Source organism: Coregonus clupeaformis, chromosome 26 (assembly GCF_020615455.1).
Source record: "Coregonus clupeaformis isolate EN_2021a chromosome 26, ASM2061545v1, whole genome shotgun sequence".
In the NCBI taxonomy this organism is placed as follows: domain Eukaryota; kingdom Metazoa; phylum Chordata; class Actinopteri; order Salmoniformes; family Salmonidae; genus Coregonus; species Coregonus clupeaformis.
In genome coordinates, this window is record NC_059217.1 from 23,235,669 (window position 1) to 23,251,977 (window position 16,309).

General features: G+C 45.9%; 1 protein-coding gene across 4 annotated transcripts in view; it reads right to left on the reverse strand.

The window, feature by feature from the left end:
• LOC121540258 (leucine-rich repeat-containing protein 7-like) overlaps positions 1-16,309 on the reverse strand; it is a 147,204-nt gene that overhangs the window by 5,686 nt on the left and 125,209 nt on the right. For 2 of the 4 annotated variants that reach the window (XM_041848994.2, XM_041848992.2), the window contains 4 exons: positions 14,320-16,105; positions 11,044-11,163; positions 789-1,022; positions 376-468 (listed from right to left, as the gene is read on the reverse strand). In XM_041848994.2, the coding sequence (XP_041704928.2) occupies positions 376-468; positions 789-1,022; positions 11,044-11,163; positions 14,320-16,105 (2,233 nt within the window). Of the gene's footprint in view, positions 1-375; positions 469-788; positions 1,062-11,043; positions 11,164-12,315; positions 12,469-14,319; positions 16,106-16,309 lie in introns of all 4 variants that reach the window. The other 2 variants (XM_041848989.2, XM_045207788.1) reach the window with 2 other exon arrangements.

A 16,309-nucleotide genomic window follows, 5' to 3' on the forward strand; every position in this document is an offset into this window, starting at 1 on the left:
GCAAAGCTATGGACATTTTTCTCACCGGCTCTTTTCTTTGCTGTTACATGGCAACAAGACACTATTGAACTATTGGACATTTGCCAACCTTATGACTACATTACAAATCATTGCCACATAAGTGTTGTCTTTTCTTCATTCTTGCTCATTATTGGCGTATAATAAAAAGGTTCAAAGTTAACCAAGTCAACTGCAGCACCCCATACAGTGTTGCAGTAGCACCTGTTACCATGGAAACTCGGAAGTGAAACATACAGTGCTGTGCAGTGGTTATTCAAACACCTTAAGGAATAAGAGAAAAATGGAACATGTTCCTTGGCACAGACTGCACAGTATCACATGCACACAGAGAACATTTAGCTGCTTTAATCTTACCATGTCAGAAGGCTTGAAGGGGTTCCCTTGGCCACTGATTCCCCCTGAGATGCTGAACCCTAAACCTGGATTCTTCTCTATCCGCAGACAGAACTACCAAATGACACAAAAACAACATCATGCCAAAAATAGACATTTGGTATTGTATAACTGTGTAATTACATGGTGCAACATCTCTCCTCTCTATATGCCGCTAGCCATAATATAGGCCTCTCAGAGATCTGTTGGTGACAGATTGAAAGGGAGAAAGAATGAAAGGATGATTGAAAGGGCGGGGGTGAGCGAGACCAACACACAGAGACAAACACAGAGAAAGAGAGAGAGAGAGAGAGAGAGAGAGAGAGAGAGAAACACAGAGACAATCAAAGAGACATATAGAGAGAGAGAGAGAGACAGATAGTGTAATGGCCAACCTGCTCCTGGAAGTCGTCCATGCTCTTCTGGCCTTTGGTCTGTATGAGGCAGCGTGCGCTCTGGGGCCGGGTGGTGGTGGCCATGGGCAGAGGAGACTGGTACTGCTGGATGGAGATCTTGTTGATGGCGCCCTCGTACTGCTGGTCCCGCACCGAGCGGTGTGGGGGTGTGGCCGATGCGGACGTCACGATCATGGTCTGTGATTGGTGGGGGTGGGGGTGGTGGCCGCCTGCCTGTGGGTAATTCAACCCGTTAGGCAAAGAGTCAGGAAGCTGCAAAGATGCAAACGTCACGTCTTACAAAATGGCGGATATAAGACAGATGAGGTGCTGCATGCTTCTTCAAGCCTGAATGACCATATAGAAACTTCCCTGCAAATCCTGTCATCAAATCAAATGTTATTTGTCACATGCCCTGAATACAACTGGTGTAGACTTTTCCATGCAATGCTTGCTTACAAGCCCTTCCCAACAATGCAGTTTAAAAGTAATAATACAAAGTAACACAAGAATGGAGCTATATACAGGGAGTACCAGTACCAGATCAATGTGCAAAGGTACAGGTATTTGAGGTAGATATGTACATGAAGGCCATACATTTTCAAACCGATTTAAGTCAAAACTCTAACAAGGCCACTTCAGTGTCGTCTACATTATATATACTGAACAAAAATATAAACGCAACATGCAACAATTTCAAAGATTTTACTGAGTTACAGTTCATTTGAGGAAATCAGTCAATTGAAATAAATTCATTAGGCCCTAATCTATGGATTTCACATGACTGGGATTACAGATATGCATCTGTTGGTCACAGATAACTTTTAAAAAATGGGCCTCACTGTATTTCTGTGCATTCAAATTGCCATCAATAAACTGCAATTGTGTTCGTTGTCCGTAGCTTACGCCTTCCCATACCATAACCCCATCGCCACCATGGGGCACTCTGTTCACAACGTTGACATCAGCAAACTGTTCACCCACACAACGCCATACACGTGGTCTGCTGTTGTGAGGCCGGTTGGACGTACTGCCAAATTCTCTAAAAGGACGTTGGAGGCGGCTTATGGTAAAGAAATGAACATTCAATTATCTGGCAACAGCTCTGGTGAACATTCCTGCAGTCAGCATGCCAATTGCACGCTCCCTGAAAACTTGAATATCTGTGGCATTGTGTTGTGTGACAAAACTGCACATTTTAGAGGGCCTTTTATTGTCCCCAGCACAAGGGGCACCTGTGTAATGATCATGCTGTTTAATCAGCTTCTTGATATGCCACACCTGTCAGGTGGATGGATTATCTTGGCTAAGGAGAAATGCTCACTAACAGGGATGTAAACAAATTTGGGCACAACATTTGAGAAATAAGCTTTTTGTGCGTATGGAACATTTCTGGGATCTTTTATTTCAGCTCATGAAACATGGGACCAACACTTTACATGTTGCTTTTATATTTTTGTTCAGTTTAAGTAATAAAACAGGATACACAACCCACAGTTTTCTCTGTGCATTAATAATTCATAGGAAGTCCCTGGTCTACTTTTTTCATTATTATTGCACTGATGGTTAGAATGTGACCACAATGATGTGACTAAGACACTGACAAACAGAGGTTGCCATGGAGACCAAGCAAGAATGGAGCGCTGCTGGAATGAATCATGGCGCTTAGAAATTCCACAAGAGGAATAAAATAAAATACACAAGAATGGAGCTATACAGTAAACAGGGAGTGTCAGTACCAGATCAATGTGAAGAGGTACGAAGTATTTGAGGGAGATATGTACATGAAGGCCATAGATTTCCAAGCAGATTTAAGTCCCTGGTCTAACTTTTTCATTATTCTTGCACTGATGGTTAGAATGTGACCACAATGATGTGACTAAGACACTGACAAACAGAGGTTGCCATGGAGACCAAGCAAGAATGGCGCGCTGCTGGAATGAATCATGGCGCTTAGAAATGACTCCTGACATTTTAAAAAATTGCCATACTGTAGCAATCGCTTAAGTGATAATGCCTTCGAAACTGTGCCAATATATCCTTCAAACACCGGCTTCGAGGGCATTATCACTTTTATACAACAGGTTACCAACATATTCAAATAATGATTGACATATTTTCATAAAAAATTTTATTTGGATTAATTTATTCATACTATTTCATCCTTCCACAAGATATAGTCCCGACACAAATCTAGGGTTGCTACCTAAACCGGCTTGTCGTTCGTTCTATTGGTTCGATTGCTAGAGACGCGACCCAGTTGTTCAGTCTTTTTGTTCTGTATCTATGGACACGACCCAGTCGTTCGTTCTAAATGTTCCATTGCCATACTGGCTGGCAACATTCTTATCCCTTGCTTGCTAGCTAGCCAACTACGGCTAACTTACAGTCACGTCAAAAACTGCAGCCAGAATAACAGCAAAGTAGCCGCATTTGCATTCGTTTAAACTGTTTTCTAATTTATTTGGATACATCCATAACAAAGAGCTAATGAGGCGCGATTTCGCCTGGCATAGAATATGTGCTCACTCGTCAGGACACTGTTGTTCAGAGGAGCTAGCCAACAACACAGCTAACACGATCACTTCAAAATGAAGCTGGAAAGACTGCAAACTAGCTGCACTTCATTTCGTTTAAACTTTTTTTGTAAATACATTTCTTTGTATATATCCATAAAAACGATACCAGCTGATTCATGATTTCGACTGGCTGAGAAATGCTGCCTGCCTGTCTGTCTCATTCCGACTACCGACACGTTCCTTACTATGGGGCAGCTGAAGATCAAATTTGAATATTGAAACCATGTTTCAAATGTCGGAGAAACAGACAGCAAGGTTTATACAAATCTCCGCTGTAAAAACTAAAAGAAATGTGAGATAATGTCTAGATGTTTTTTATAGTGGAGATGAAGTTTATTAATTGCTTGGCTGGGCTGATGAGACAGTGGATTGCGCAGTCAGCTGGAACAGAGTAAATAGGCATTTTAACGTCATAGATTTACTGTAGCCAGTGGTAACTTGTGGAATAGACACCGGCTGGAATGCGGTTTTAACCAATCAGCATTCAGGATTAGACCCACCTGTTGTATAAAACTAAATAAACAAGCCCATTTAAAAATAAAAATAAAAATGTGGAGGAACCAAAAGGGACAAGACCGGGAATCATGACGCATAACGTTAGGTAGTTAGTAGCTACTATACTTAATTACAGCTACTGATTGCAGAAGACCAATGTCTTCTTGTCTGCCACCCAGACAGCTGGCGTCGGGTACATTTACATTTACATTTTAGTCATTTAGCAGACGCTCTTATCCAGAGCGACTTACAGTTAGTGAATGCATTTTTTTTTTTATACTGGCCCCCCGTGGGAATCGAACCCACAACCCTGGCGTTGCAAACGCCATGCTCTATCAACTGAGCTACATCCCTGCCGGCCATTCCCTCCCCTACCCTGGACGACGCTGGGCCAATTGTGCGCCGCCCATGAGTCTCCCGGTCGCGGCCGGCGGTAACAGAGCCTGGATTCGAACCAGGATCTCTAGTGGCACAGTTAGCACTGCGATGCAGTGCCTTAGACCACTGCGCCACTCAGGAGTACCTGAGGAGGGTAAGGAGTACCTGAGGAGGGTAGGAGGGTAAGTTTGGCTTTATACATAGCTTGGGCTTTGTCGAGTAAGGCTTAAACTATGTATTTAGATTGTAGTTAGGTATTGTAGGTAGGCATCGTGGGTTGTTGTGGGTAGTTATTGTATGTAATTATTGTAGGTTAGTATTGTATTCGGCAGTGCCGGGTGTAGCACGAAGCTAGCTAGCTAGCTAACTCACCTCCTGGACTAGCTGGCGAGTAGCTATTAGCAACGGTAGCAACTAAATATAATATCCTTTTAGCCAGCTACATTCGTTCGCAGCGACGCCGTTTTTCAAACAAAGTCAACACAGCAGCCATTGCTAGCTAGCCAACACTACCAGCTAGCTGTACTGTAGCAGCTAAATACAATATCTTTGTGCTAGCTAGCCAACGTTTAATTATTGCTGCGTTATGAAAGGAACTAGACACGGACACGAATTATCTGTTTAGTGTGTTAACACACTATTGGTAGTTTGTTGTAACCAAGTATTGGTGCTAAACTGTGTGTTATTGGATGCTAGCATGCTAGTTAGCTATGGCGTCATAGTTAGCTAGCTGAATTAAGTAAGTTGAGTCTATTCCTTGAAACATTGAACCGCTGTAGTTTACAACAATTCTAATTTCTAAAGTGGAAGTTGGGAGAGTTATATTTGGGAGTTTTGGTGAGGGAGGCCCTGCTCTCTCCTTTCCCAGATGTTTAGTTCATTTCATTCCGATCTCCTCTGCATTATTGTAGCCATCTGCTACAGCCTGTCAACTATGCCTCTGCCTATCCCTGTTCTCTCCTCTCCGCACAGGCTACACAAACGCCTCACACCGCGTGGCTGCTGCCTCTCTAACCTGGTGGTCCCTGCACGCACCACACACCTGGAGTTCCAGGTCTCAGGCAGCCTCTGGAACTGCCGTTCTGCTGCCAACAAGGCTGACTTCATCCCAGCCTATGCTACCCTCCAGTCCCTCGACTTCCTGGCGCTGACGGAAACATGGATTACCACTGAAAACACTGCTACTCCTACTGCTCTCTCCTCGTCTGACCATGTGTTCTCGCATACCCCGAGAGCATCTGGTCAGAGGGTGGTGGCACAGGAATCCTCATCTCTCCCAAGTGGACATTCTCAATTTTTCCCCTAACCCATCTGTCTATCTCCTCATTTGAATTCCATGCTGTCACAGTCACTAGCCCATTTAAGCTTAATATCCTTGTCATCTATCGCCCTCCAGGTTCCCTTGGAGAGTTCATCAATGAGCTTGACGCCTTGATAAGTTCCTTTCCTGAGGATGGCTCACCCCTCACAGTTTTGGGGGATTTCAACCTCCCTACGTCTACATTTGACTCATTTCTCTCTGCCTCCTTCTTTCCACTCCTCTCCTCTTTTGACCTCACCCTCTCACCGTCCCCCTACTCACAAGGCAGGCAATACGCTTGACCTCATCTTTACTAGATGCTGCTCTTCTACTAATCTCACTGCAACTCCCCTCCATGTCTCCGACCACTACTTTGTATCCTTTTCTCTCTCGCTCTCCTCCTACACTACTCATTCTGCCCCCTACACAGATGGTAATGCGCCGCCGCAACCTTCGCTCTCTCTCTCCCACTACTCTCTCCTCTTCCATCCTATCATCTCTTCCCTCTGCTCAATCCTTCTCCCTCCAATCTCCTGATTCTGCCTCCTCAACCCTCCTCTCCTCCCTTTCTGCATCCTTTGACTCTCTGTGTCCCCTATCCTCCCGGCCGGCTCAGTCCTCCCCTCCAGCTCCGTGGCTTGATGACTCATTGCGAGCTCACAGTACAGAGCTCCGGGCAGCTGAGCGGAAATGGAAGAAAACTAGACTCCCTGCCGACCTGGCATCTTTTCACTCCCTCCTCTCTACATTTTCTTCATCTGTTTCTGCTGCTAAGGCCTCTTTCTACCACTCTAAATTCCAAGCATCTGCCTCTAACCCTAGGAAGCTCTTTGCCACATTCTCCTCCCTGCTGAATCCCCCCCTCCTCCCTCTCTGTGGATGACTTCGTCAACCACTTTGAAAAGAAGGTTGACGACATCCGATCCACGTTTGTTAAGTCTAATGACACTGCTGGTCCTGCTCACACTGCCCTACCCTATGCTTTGACTTCTTTCTCCCCTCTCTCTCCAGATAAAATCTTGCGACTTGTGACTGCAGGCCGCCCCAACAACCTGCCCGCTTGACCCCATCCCCTCCTCTCTTCTCCAGACCATCTCCGGTGACCTTCTCCCCTACCTCACCTCGCTGATCAACTCATCCTTGACCGCTGGCTATGTCCCTTCCGTCTTCAAGAGAGCGAGAGTTGCACCCCTTCTCAAAAAAACCAACACTCGATCCCTCTGATGTCAACAACTACAGACCAGTATCCCTTCTTTCTTTTCTTTCCAAAACTATTGAGCGTGCCGTCTTTAGCCAACTCTCTTGCTATCTCTCTCAGAATGACCTTCTTGATCCTAACCAGTCAGGTTTCAGGACTGGTCATTCAACTGAGACTGCTCTTCTCTGTGTCACGGAGGCTCTCCGCACAGCTAAAGCTAACTCTCTCTCTTCTGCTCTTGTCCTTCTAGACCTGTCTGCTGCCTTTGATACTGTGAACCATCAGATCCTCCTCTCCACCCTCTCCGAGCTGGGCATCTCCGGCGCGGCTCACTCTGGATTGCGTCCTACCTGACCGGTCGCTCCTACCAAGTGGCGTGGCGAGAAGCTGTCTCCGCACCACGTGCTCTCACCACTGGTGTCCCCAGGGCTCAGTTCTAGGCCCTCTCCTATTCTCGCTATACACCAAGTCACTTGGCTCTGTCATATCCTCACATGGCCTCTCCTATCATTGCTACGCTGATGATACACAACTAATCTTCTCCTTTCCCCCCTTCTGATAACCAGGTGGCGAATCGCATCTCTGCATGTCTGGCAGACATATCAGTATGGATGACGGATCACCACCTCAAGCTGAACCTTGGCAAGACGGAGCTGCTCTTCCTCCCGGGGAAGGACTGCCCGTTCCATGATCTCGCCATCACGGTTGACAACTCCGTTGTGTCCTCCTCCCAGAGTGCGAAGAGCCTTGGCGTGACCCTGGAAAATACCCTGTCGTTCTCCGCTAACATCAAGGCGGTGACCCGATCCTGCAGGTTCATGCTCTACAACATTCGGAGAGTACGACCTGCCTTACAGGAAGCGGCACAGGTCCTAATCCAGGCACTTGTCATCTCCCCGTCTGGATTACTGCAACTCGCTGTTGGCTGGGCTCCCTGCCTGTGCCATTAAACCCCTACAACTCATCCAGAATGCAGCAGCCCGTCTGGTGTTCAACCTTCCCAAGTTCTCTCACGTCACCCCGCTCCTCCGCACACTCCACTGGCTTCCAGTTGAAGCTCGCATCTGTTACAAGACCATGGTGCTTGCCTATGGAGCTGTGAGGGGAACGGCACCTCCGTACCTTCAGGCTCTGATCAGTCCCTACACCCAAACGAGGGCATTGCGTTCATCCACCTCTGGCCTGCTGGCTCCCCTTCCTCTGCGGAAGCATAGTTCCCGCTCAGCCCAGTCAAAACTGTTCGCTGCTCTGGCACCCCAATGGTGGAACAAGCTCCCTCACGACGTCAGGACAGCGGAGTCACTCACCACCTTCCGGAGACATTTGAAACCCCACCTCTTTAAGGAATACCTGGGATAGGATAAAGTAATCCTTCCTGATTACAGCTGTGAGTCTTTCTAGGTAAGTCTCTAAGAGCTTTGCACACCTGGATTGTACAATATTTGCCCATTATTAAATGTTTTATTCTTTCCTGCTCTGTCAAGTTTGTTGTTGATCATTGCTAGACAGCCATTTTCAAGTCTTACCATAGATTCTCAAGCCGATGAAAGTCAAAACTGTAACTAGGCCACTCAAGAACATTCAATGTCGTCTTGGTAAACAACTCCAGTGTATATTTGGCCTTGTGTTTTAGGTAATTGTCCTACTGAAAGGTGAATTAGACTCCCAGTGTCTGTTGGAAAGCAGACTGAACCAAGTTTTCCTCTAGGATTTTGCCTGTGCTTAGCTCTATTCCGTTTAATTTTATCCTAAAAAACTCCCTAGTCCTTGCTGATGACAAGCATACCTATAACATAATGCAGCAACCACCACACTTGAAAATATGAAGAGTGGTACTCAGTGACGTGTTGTGTTGTATTTGCCCCAAACATAACGCTTTGCATTCAGGACAAAAAGTTCATTTCTTTGCCACATTTGTTTTTGCAGTATTATTTTAGTGCCTTATTGCAAACATGATGCATATTTTGGAATATTGTTTATTCTGTACAGGCTTCCTTTTCACTATGTCATTTGTGTTAGTATTGTGGAGTAACTACAATGTTGTTGATCCATCCTCAGCTATCTCCTATCACAGCCATTAAACATTGTAACTGTTTTAATCACCACTGGCCTCATAGTGAAATTCCTGAGCTGTTTCCTTCCTCTCCAGCAACTGAGTTGGGAAGGGTGCATGTATCTTTGTAGTGACTGGGTGTATTGATACACCATCCAAAGTGTAATTAATAACTTCACTATGCTCAAAGGGATATTCAATGTCAGCTTGTTTTATTTTTACCCAACTGCAAATAGGTGCCCTTCTTTGCGAACCATTGGAAAACCTCCCTGGTCTTTGTGGTTGAAATTCACTGCTCGACTGAGGGACCCTACCAGTGCTTGACTTGGACTGAAATAGGTGCCGTTACTCATGCTGGTTGCTGGAACAGTTTATATCTAGGTGCAGGAGCGCCACAATACTTTTGAGCTAATATTCAGCTCCGGTGAGCTCCTGCCCAAGTCAAGCACTGGACCATACAGACAATTGTATGTGTGGGGTACAGAAATGGGGTACTCATTTAAACACTATTATTACACACGGAGTGAGTCCATGCAGTTTATTATGTGACTTGTTAAGCACATTTTTACTCCTGAACTTATTTAGGCTTTCCATAACAAAAGTTTGAATACTTATTGACATTTCAGCTTTTAATTTTTAATTAATTTGTAAACATTTCTAAAAACCTAATTCCACTTTGATTTTATGGGCTATTGTGTGTAGATCAGTGACACAAAATCTTACATTCAGGCTGTAACAACAAAATGTGATAAAAGTCAAGGGGTTTGAATACTTTCTGAAGGCACTGTATGTGCTTGTAATGTCACCGTTGTTTCAAAAACAATGGATGTGTGGGGGTGGATTGCGATTTGACATTAAATGTACTGATATGTCATAAATATACACTGAAGAAAAACAAAAATGCAACATGTAAAGTGTTGGTCCCATGTTTCATAAGGTGAAATTTTTTTTGAAATCCATACGCACAAAAAGCTTATTTCTCTAAGATTGTCATGAACCCTGCATCCTGAGTCGGTTCCTGCCTGTGTTGCCATTTTTCTGCTCGGAATCTCCAGTTTCCTGAGGGTTCTTGAACGCTCCCGGCCTGGTTGCCGGGCGACGTTGCTAGGCGGGAGATCTCCCGATTAACCGCACCTGCATCTCATCAGCGGTCTGCACACCTGGTCCTGATCATCACCCTTCATAAGCTCTGACCTGACATCCATTCCCTGCCGGATCGTTAGCCATGAACAGTATGTTTATCATTGTATCAGCCTTGGAGTTTCTAGCGTTAGTTTTGTTGTTTTGCACCTTGTTGGCTTGCCGTGTACTTACCTCTGTTTTGTTTCTATCTGCAGTCAATCTCCCGGAACCTTCACCCAACCCCTGCCTGGTTGTCGGCGGCTGCCGAGCCATTATTGGATCTGCCACTGCACCTCCACCAACTCATCTCCGCCGCCCGCTCTGTCCCCTGGATTATTCTGCATCGTTTTTTGAATCTGTTAAATAAATACTCACCTTCGTTTCAACTCACCTTGTCCTGGTCTGCTTCTGGGTTCTGGCTTAGTAAACCGTGACAAAGATGTTATGCACAGATTTGTTTATATCCCTGTTAGTGAGTATTTTTCCTTTTCCAAGATAATCCATCCACCTGACAGGTGTGGCATATCAAGAAACTGATTAAACAGCATGATCATTACACAGGTGCACCTTGTGCTGGTGACAATAAAAAGCCACTTTAAAATGTGCCGTTTTGTCACATAACACAATGCCACAGATGTCTCAAGTTTTGAGGGAACATGCAATTGGCATGCTGACTGCAGGAATGTCCACCAGAGCTGTTGCGAAAGAGGAGTATTTCTGTCTGTAATAAAGCCCTTTTGTGGGGAAAAACTCATTCTGATTGTCTGGGCCTGGCTCCCCAGTGGGTGGGTTTGGCTGCCAAGTACATGGACCTATGCCCTCCCAGTCCCACCCATGGCTGCACCCCTGCCCAGTCATGTGAAACCCATAGATTAGGGCCTAATGAATTTATTTCAATTGACTGATTTCCTTATATGAACTGTAACTCAGTCAAATCTTTGAAATTGTTGCATGTTGCGTTTATATTTTTGTTCAATATATGAATGAGCTACAAGCCCAGTGTTTCATTCAGCAAGCTGGGTGATAATGAGCACTATGTCATCAGTATAGTTCAGGCTAAAACTAACAATGGCATTACAACACTCCAAACAGGCCTCCCACCCAGTCCTTTGCCTGTGTAAAGCACCAACCTTTTTCATGATGTTTTCTGGGGGCACGTCTCTCCTGCCCAGTGAGTAGGGGGCCCACTGAGTAGTGGGAGAGACCACCTCCTGGCCGTTGTCTAATATATTGCTCTGTTGAGAGGGGGTCTGGAGAGAGAACAGGGTAAAGGAACACAATTTAGAGTATCATCACCGCTATGGTGGTAACCTGTATTTGCTGCTAACGTGACTACAGTTTTAGCAGAGATAAAGGTAAATTAATTTGCTCTATTGATTATAAGGTTATAGTCACTGATAATAATAATACTATCGGCGGAGTATTGCAGATAGTAAACCAGCGGGTATCCTTGGATCAATATCATGACCTTAGCTTCTTTATAATGGTAAGCTTAAAGTCCTATAAGTATGAATATATCAGTTGGGTTGTTTACCTCCTGTCATTTCGTCCACTTACAATACTTATTTGATAAGAATAGACTGTGACTGACAGGTTAAGAGAGATTGGGACAGGCTAAAAATGATAGGTTGGCTTATAGGCACTAAAATACCTATACAAGAAAGATAAGCAAGCGAGAAACTCTGATACAATATCTGCTTTTCATTACAATGTGCTTGTCTGTGTCCTTAAATGCATAGTGCCTATAAACTAGGCTCCATTGCATTGAGGCTACTGAGTGACACAGGGTACATTAATAGCTTTACACAGTAATAATAGCACAGAGCAGACACCGGAGCTGACACATTGATTGCACACATGCAACACACTGCAGACACTTTAATATTTCAGACAACAGATAAAAGACAGCGCTTGGCTTGAAGTTGAAATGTGAGGGATTGCCATGTCAGTCATCTTAAGGCTTGTTTCACACCGACACCGCTGGTGTCATTTGGCTAAGAAATTGTATAATACTCGGCTTCACTGTATGCATTTTATACTGATACCGTGATACATGAGTCTCGGGTCTAGACTCGTTTTCTTAATGCTGGTATTATTTCTGGGCTCAAGTTTCATCCCTCAAGATTAGAATGTAAAATAATTGGAATATAAAGTGGACTATAATAAAACAAAGATATACAGGCATAGCATTTCAATATTTAAGGCAAGTGATACAAATAAAAATAAACATTCTCCATTGTAAGGAAAATGCAGCTATGGGTAATATTGTTCTGCTTATGATAAATGTTGTTTTTAAGCTTTTATCCTTACAAAATAATAGAAATGCAGTACACTGTATGAAATGAATGTGAAAGGGTTCAACTGCACTGAGACTGTTTCTGTGTTTTCTGGTTCATACTCACATTGGGTAGAGGTAGCCACTGTGTTGTTTGGTTTTCATGCTTATTCATGTTATTGTAAAAGTTTATTGTCATGCTTCTGCTTGCATGCGGTGCAGCATAGCCTCCAGAGCACAGCATGCCGAAGTTTACTGTGTTGTGCTTAAGGACAGCGCTCTGATTGGAGGGAAACAATCACGTGACATGAGTAAATGGGTGAGCCACTGGGTTAACGGGATTGCACCAAGACACATTGCGTAGCTGCAACAGATAAAGTGAGCTTGACAAACAGAACAACAACAGTACAGAGTTACTACAGTAGGCTACCAGCACAAACACATTAAAACACACTCATGGATACAGTATGACTACGTATATCATAAAAGCAACAGTATGTACTTTTCTTTAAGAGATGTATAGCACTGAAGTACTTGCCTATATTATCAAGGGCCGGTTTCCCGGACCCAGATTAAGCCTAGTCCTGGAGTGTTTTCTAATTCAGAACTAGGTTTAATCAGTGTTAAGCGTAATTCAGAGTCCACAGATGCAGATAGTTCGGCGTCCGATCGCGACACAGCTACTTGGCTCTGAGACCACCGTCCGCGGGGGATACACAGCCCAAACGCGCACCTGCCCAGAATTCCCAACCAACGCTGCTCCACAAACGCATCCTCCATTTGAATGAGGATTTGAAAGTATGAAAGCCATCGTTCCGATATTCTAGAACACTGCTGTGCGTACACGTACACGTTTTGGACTCTGATAGACCCTTTAGGGCAGAAATCATCAACTAGATTTTTTTCTTGAGTAGATGGTCAGGGCGCCAGAACATAAGTACAAATAATTAGCAGACTGCGAATTGACCGCAAGAAGCCCAAACAGATAAAATATTTGACTAAAACATATTAATTTCAAACCTTGCTTACATGTGTATACGGTCACATACACTGAGTGTACAAACATGAAGAACACCTGCTCTTTCCATGACATAGACTGACCAGGTGAATCCAGGTGAAAGCCATGATCCCTTATTGATGTCACTTGTTAAATCCACTTCAATCAGTGTAGATGAAGGGCAGGAGACAAGTAAAAGAGGGATTTTTATGCCTTGAGACAATTGAGACATGGATTGTGTATGGTGAATGGGCAAGACAAAATATTTAAGTGCCTTTGAACAAGGTATGGTAGTAGGTGCCAAGCGCACCGGTTTGTGTCAAGAACTGCAACGCTGCTGGGTTTTTTACGCTCAACAGTTTCCTGTGTGTATCAAGAATGGTCCACCACCCAAAGGACATTCAGCCAACTTGACACAACTGTGGGAAGCATTGGAGTCAACATGGGCCAGTATCCCTGTGGAACGCTTTCGACACCTTGTAGAGTCCATGCCCAGACGAATTGAGACTGTTCTGAGGGCAAAAGGGGGGGCGGGGGGATGCAACTAATTTTTAGGAAGGTGTTCCTAATGTTTGGTATACTCAGTGTATATCTCTCTATTATGTGTGGGAATATTTTGGAAAAGATTTCCTAAATTAAAATCACTTGGAGCTGATTTGCTGGTGTTTTTACAGTATTTTATGTCCAACAATAAAACAATTTTAACAATGTTTTTTGCTTTGTTCGGTTTTTGCTCAGAAAACTTGTGGGGGCAAATAAAATCCCCCGCGGGCCGCCAGTTGGGGGACCCTGCTTTAGGAAAACTGACCCAAATTGTAGTAGTACAGACAGATATACTTGTCTTGTTAAAGTATGATATCATACTAATAGTAATAGTAGAAAGAAAATAAAAGAGAGGAGAAAGAGAACGTTGAGAGGAAAACGTACCAAACATGGTTTGTGCAACTTATACATACAGTGAAACTCCAAGTGAGACTGGTGCCATAACTGGAGAACATAACTAAGCAGTCAATACTGACGGTCATGCAGTCATGTGGCGTGTGGGTCAAGACAACAGAAGCTCACATGTAGATGGTGTGCAATCGTGTAATAAACGGTTTATTCCCAAGGTGAATAAGAAGTTGTCGGACTTACCCGGTCTATTCGTTTGGCCTCTATATGTCTAAGCAGCTGTTGCCTCCAGTCTACTGGCATGTTAGAGGACATATCGTCAGGCTTATGCTGCAGCTGCATGGTGCGCATTTTCATCTCATCAGGGCTCTTTATATTCTCAGTGCAAGTGCTCAGATTATAATCTGGGGGCATCTTCTCCAACAGGGCAGCCATGGTGGGTCTGGCAGACACAGGCCTGGCCTGGGACGCCCCGAACGTCTCCGTGCTGTAACTCCTGGCCGACAGAGGCCGCCGCTGTGTCAGGCTCTTAGTGGGGTAGCCCATGATGGGCTTCTTGGGCTCCTGGTAGGAGGAGTAGTCTTCCTCGTACCTGCCATTCCTCTTGTTGTACTGTTGGTCCTGCTGGGCCATGCTGGCCAGACTGTTCTGGTGCTCCAGCATGCCTTTGAAGTGCTGCCGGCCATAGTGGTCCGACTTCTGCTGCATCTCCTGGGCCTCCTGAACCCTGCGGAACAGGGCCAGCTCTGTGGAGCTGACCAGGGAGTCGGCCCGCCTCAGGAACCCAGGCCGGGAGCGCTGACTGGGAATGGGGAAGGGTTGCTGCTGCTGGGGTGGCTGGTTCTCCTCGTTGACTGAGGGCTGAGAGTAGGAGAACATCTGGTCCATGGGAGGGTAACCCCGGTAACCCCTGGGGCTCACCAGCTCCTTGGGCAGGGTCTTCCCCGGATGGTTGACATACTCAGGGGTGTTCGGGAAGGGCGGAGGGGCCCTCCTCTCCTGCTGCTGATTCCTCATATCCATAGCCCCCTGAGGGTTGAAGCTCTGGTCGAAGTGGTAGACCTTCTTGGGGATGGCAGGCTTCTGCTGCTGGCTATTAGTTCCGTAGGCATCATCATCGTCCAGCATGGGGGCAGACTTGCTCCGGGACATGCTCTGCTCCATGGGGGCTGGCATGTCTGCACGGTCAACACTCCCCTGGTTCTCTATGCTGGAGCTGTAGGTGTCCACGGGAATGCTGTACACCTTGTAGGAGCCCATGTCTATCTCATCAATACTCTGGGACTTCTTGAACTTAGCCTTCACCTCCTTCATCATGGGAAAGAGGCGCTCAGAGCTCTTGCTCATCACCATGGCCCCAGAGCTTGGTCTAGTGGGCTTGGATTCGACATGTTGGTACATGTTGGACATGTTGGCCTGCTGGCTGCTGCGCCCCTGCCCCTGCCCTGAGTTTCTGGAGTCTAAGTAACCCCACGTCCCTGTGGAGGGGAACGTGCCCGGCAGCTCCTGCTCAAAGTCCTTGCGGTCAGGATTGGGGCTGTTGCATGGGGAGCTCAGTTTGGAGGGGAAAGCTGTGCGGTCCTCGAAGGGGCTGGGCGTCCTCGTCCAGTTCTGCCACGGGTTGGGGGTGGGAGGCTGAGGCATTTCAGCTTCGGGCGTGTTGCGGACATTATGGAATTGGTGGGAGGGGTGTTGGTGTTGGTGAGGGGCATCCTGCAACTCCAGGGGGATGCCCACGATGCGCTCCTGCCTCATGAGGGGCCGGCGGCCCCCGTGGGAGGTGGAGGCGCTGCAGGACTTTGAGCCCAGCATGGGGTTACCACTGCTGCTACCACTGGGGGTCTCCAGAGGAGCCTCTTCAGACACGAAGCCTGTATTGTCGTAGTGGGAGGTGTCGTTCCACTGGTCAAAGGTGTCGCTGAGGGGGCGTCGCTCGCTGCGCTGCTGCAGTGTGCTGGAGGGAGGGGTCTCTCTGGGGTCTCTCAGTAAGGGCTTGGTCTCAATGGGCTTGGGGAACTGCTGGGCCAGCCTGCAGAAAGAGAGTGGGCACAGGTATCATAACATATCATTTCATCAAGGTATATTTACTACATAGAATAGAGGGTAACATTCATAATGGACCTCCAACTTGACTTGGAGTTTTGATAGGTCAAATCAAAGGCTGCATTAAAATAGAAAGGTACTGTGTATTTTAAAGTCATGTTTGCCTGAAGCTATACTGCTGGCATTTCAA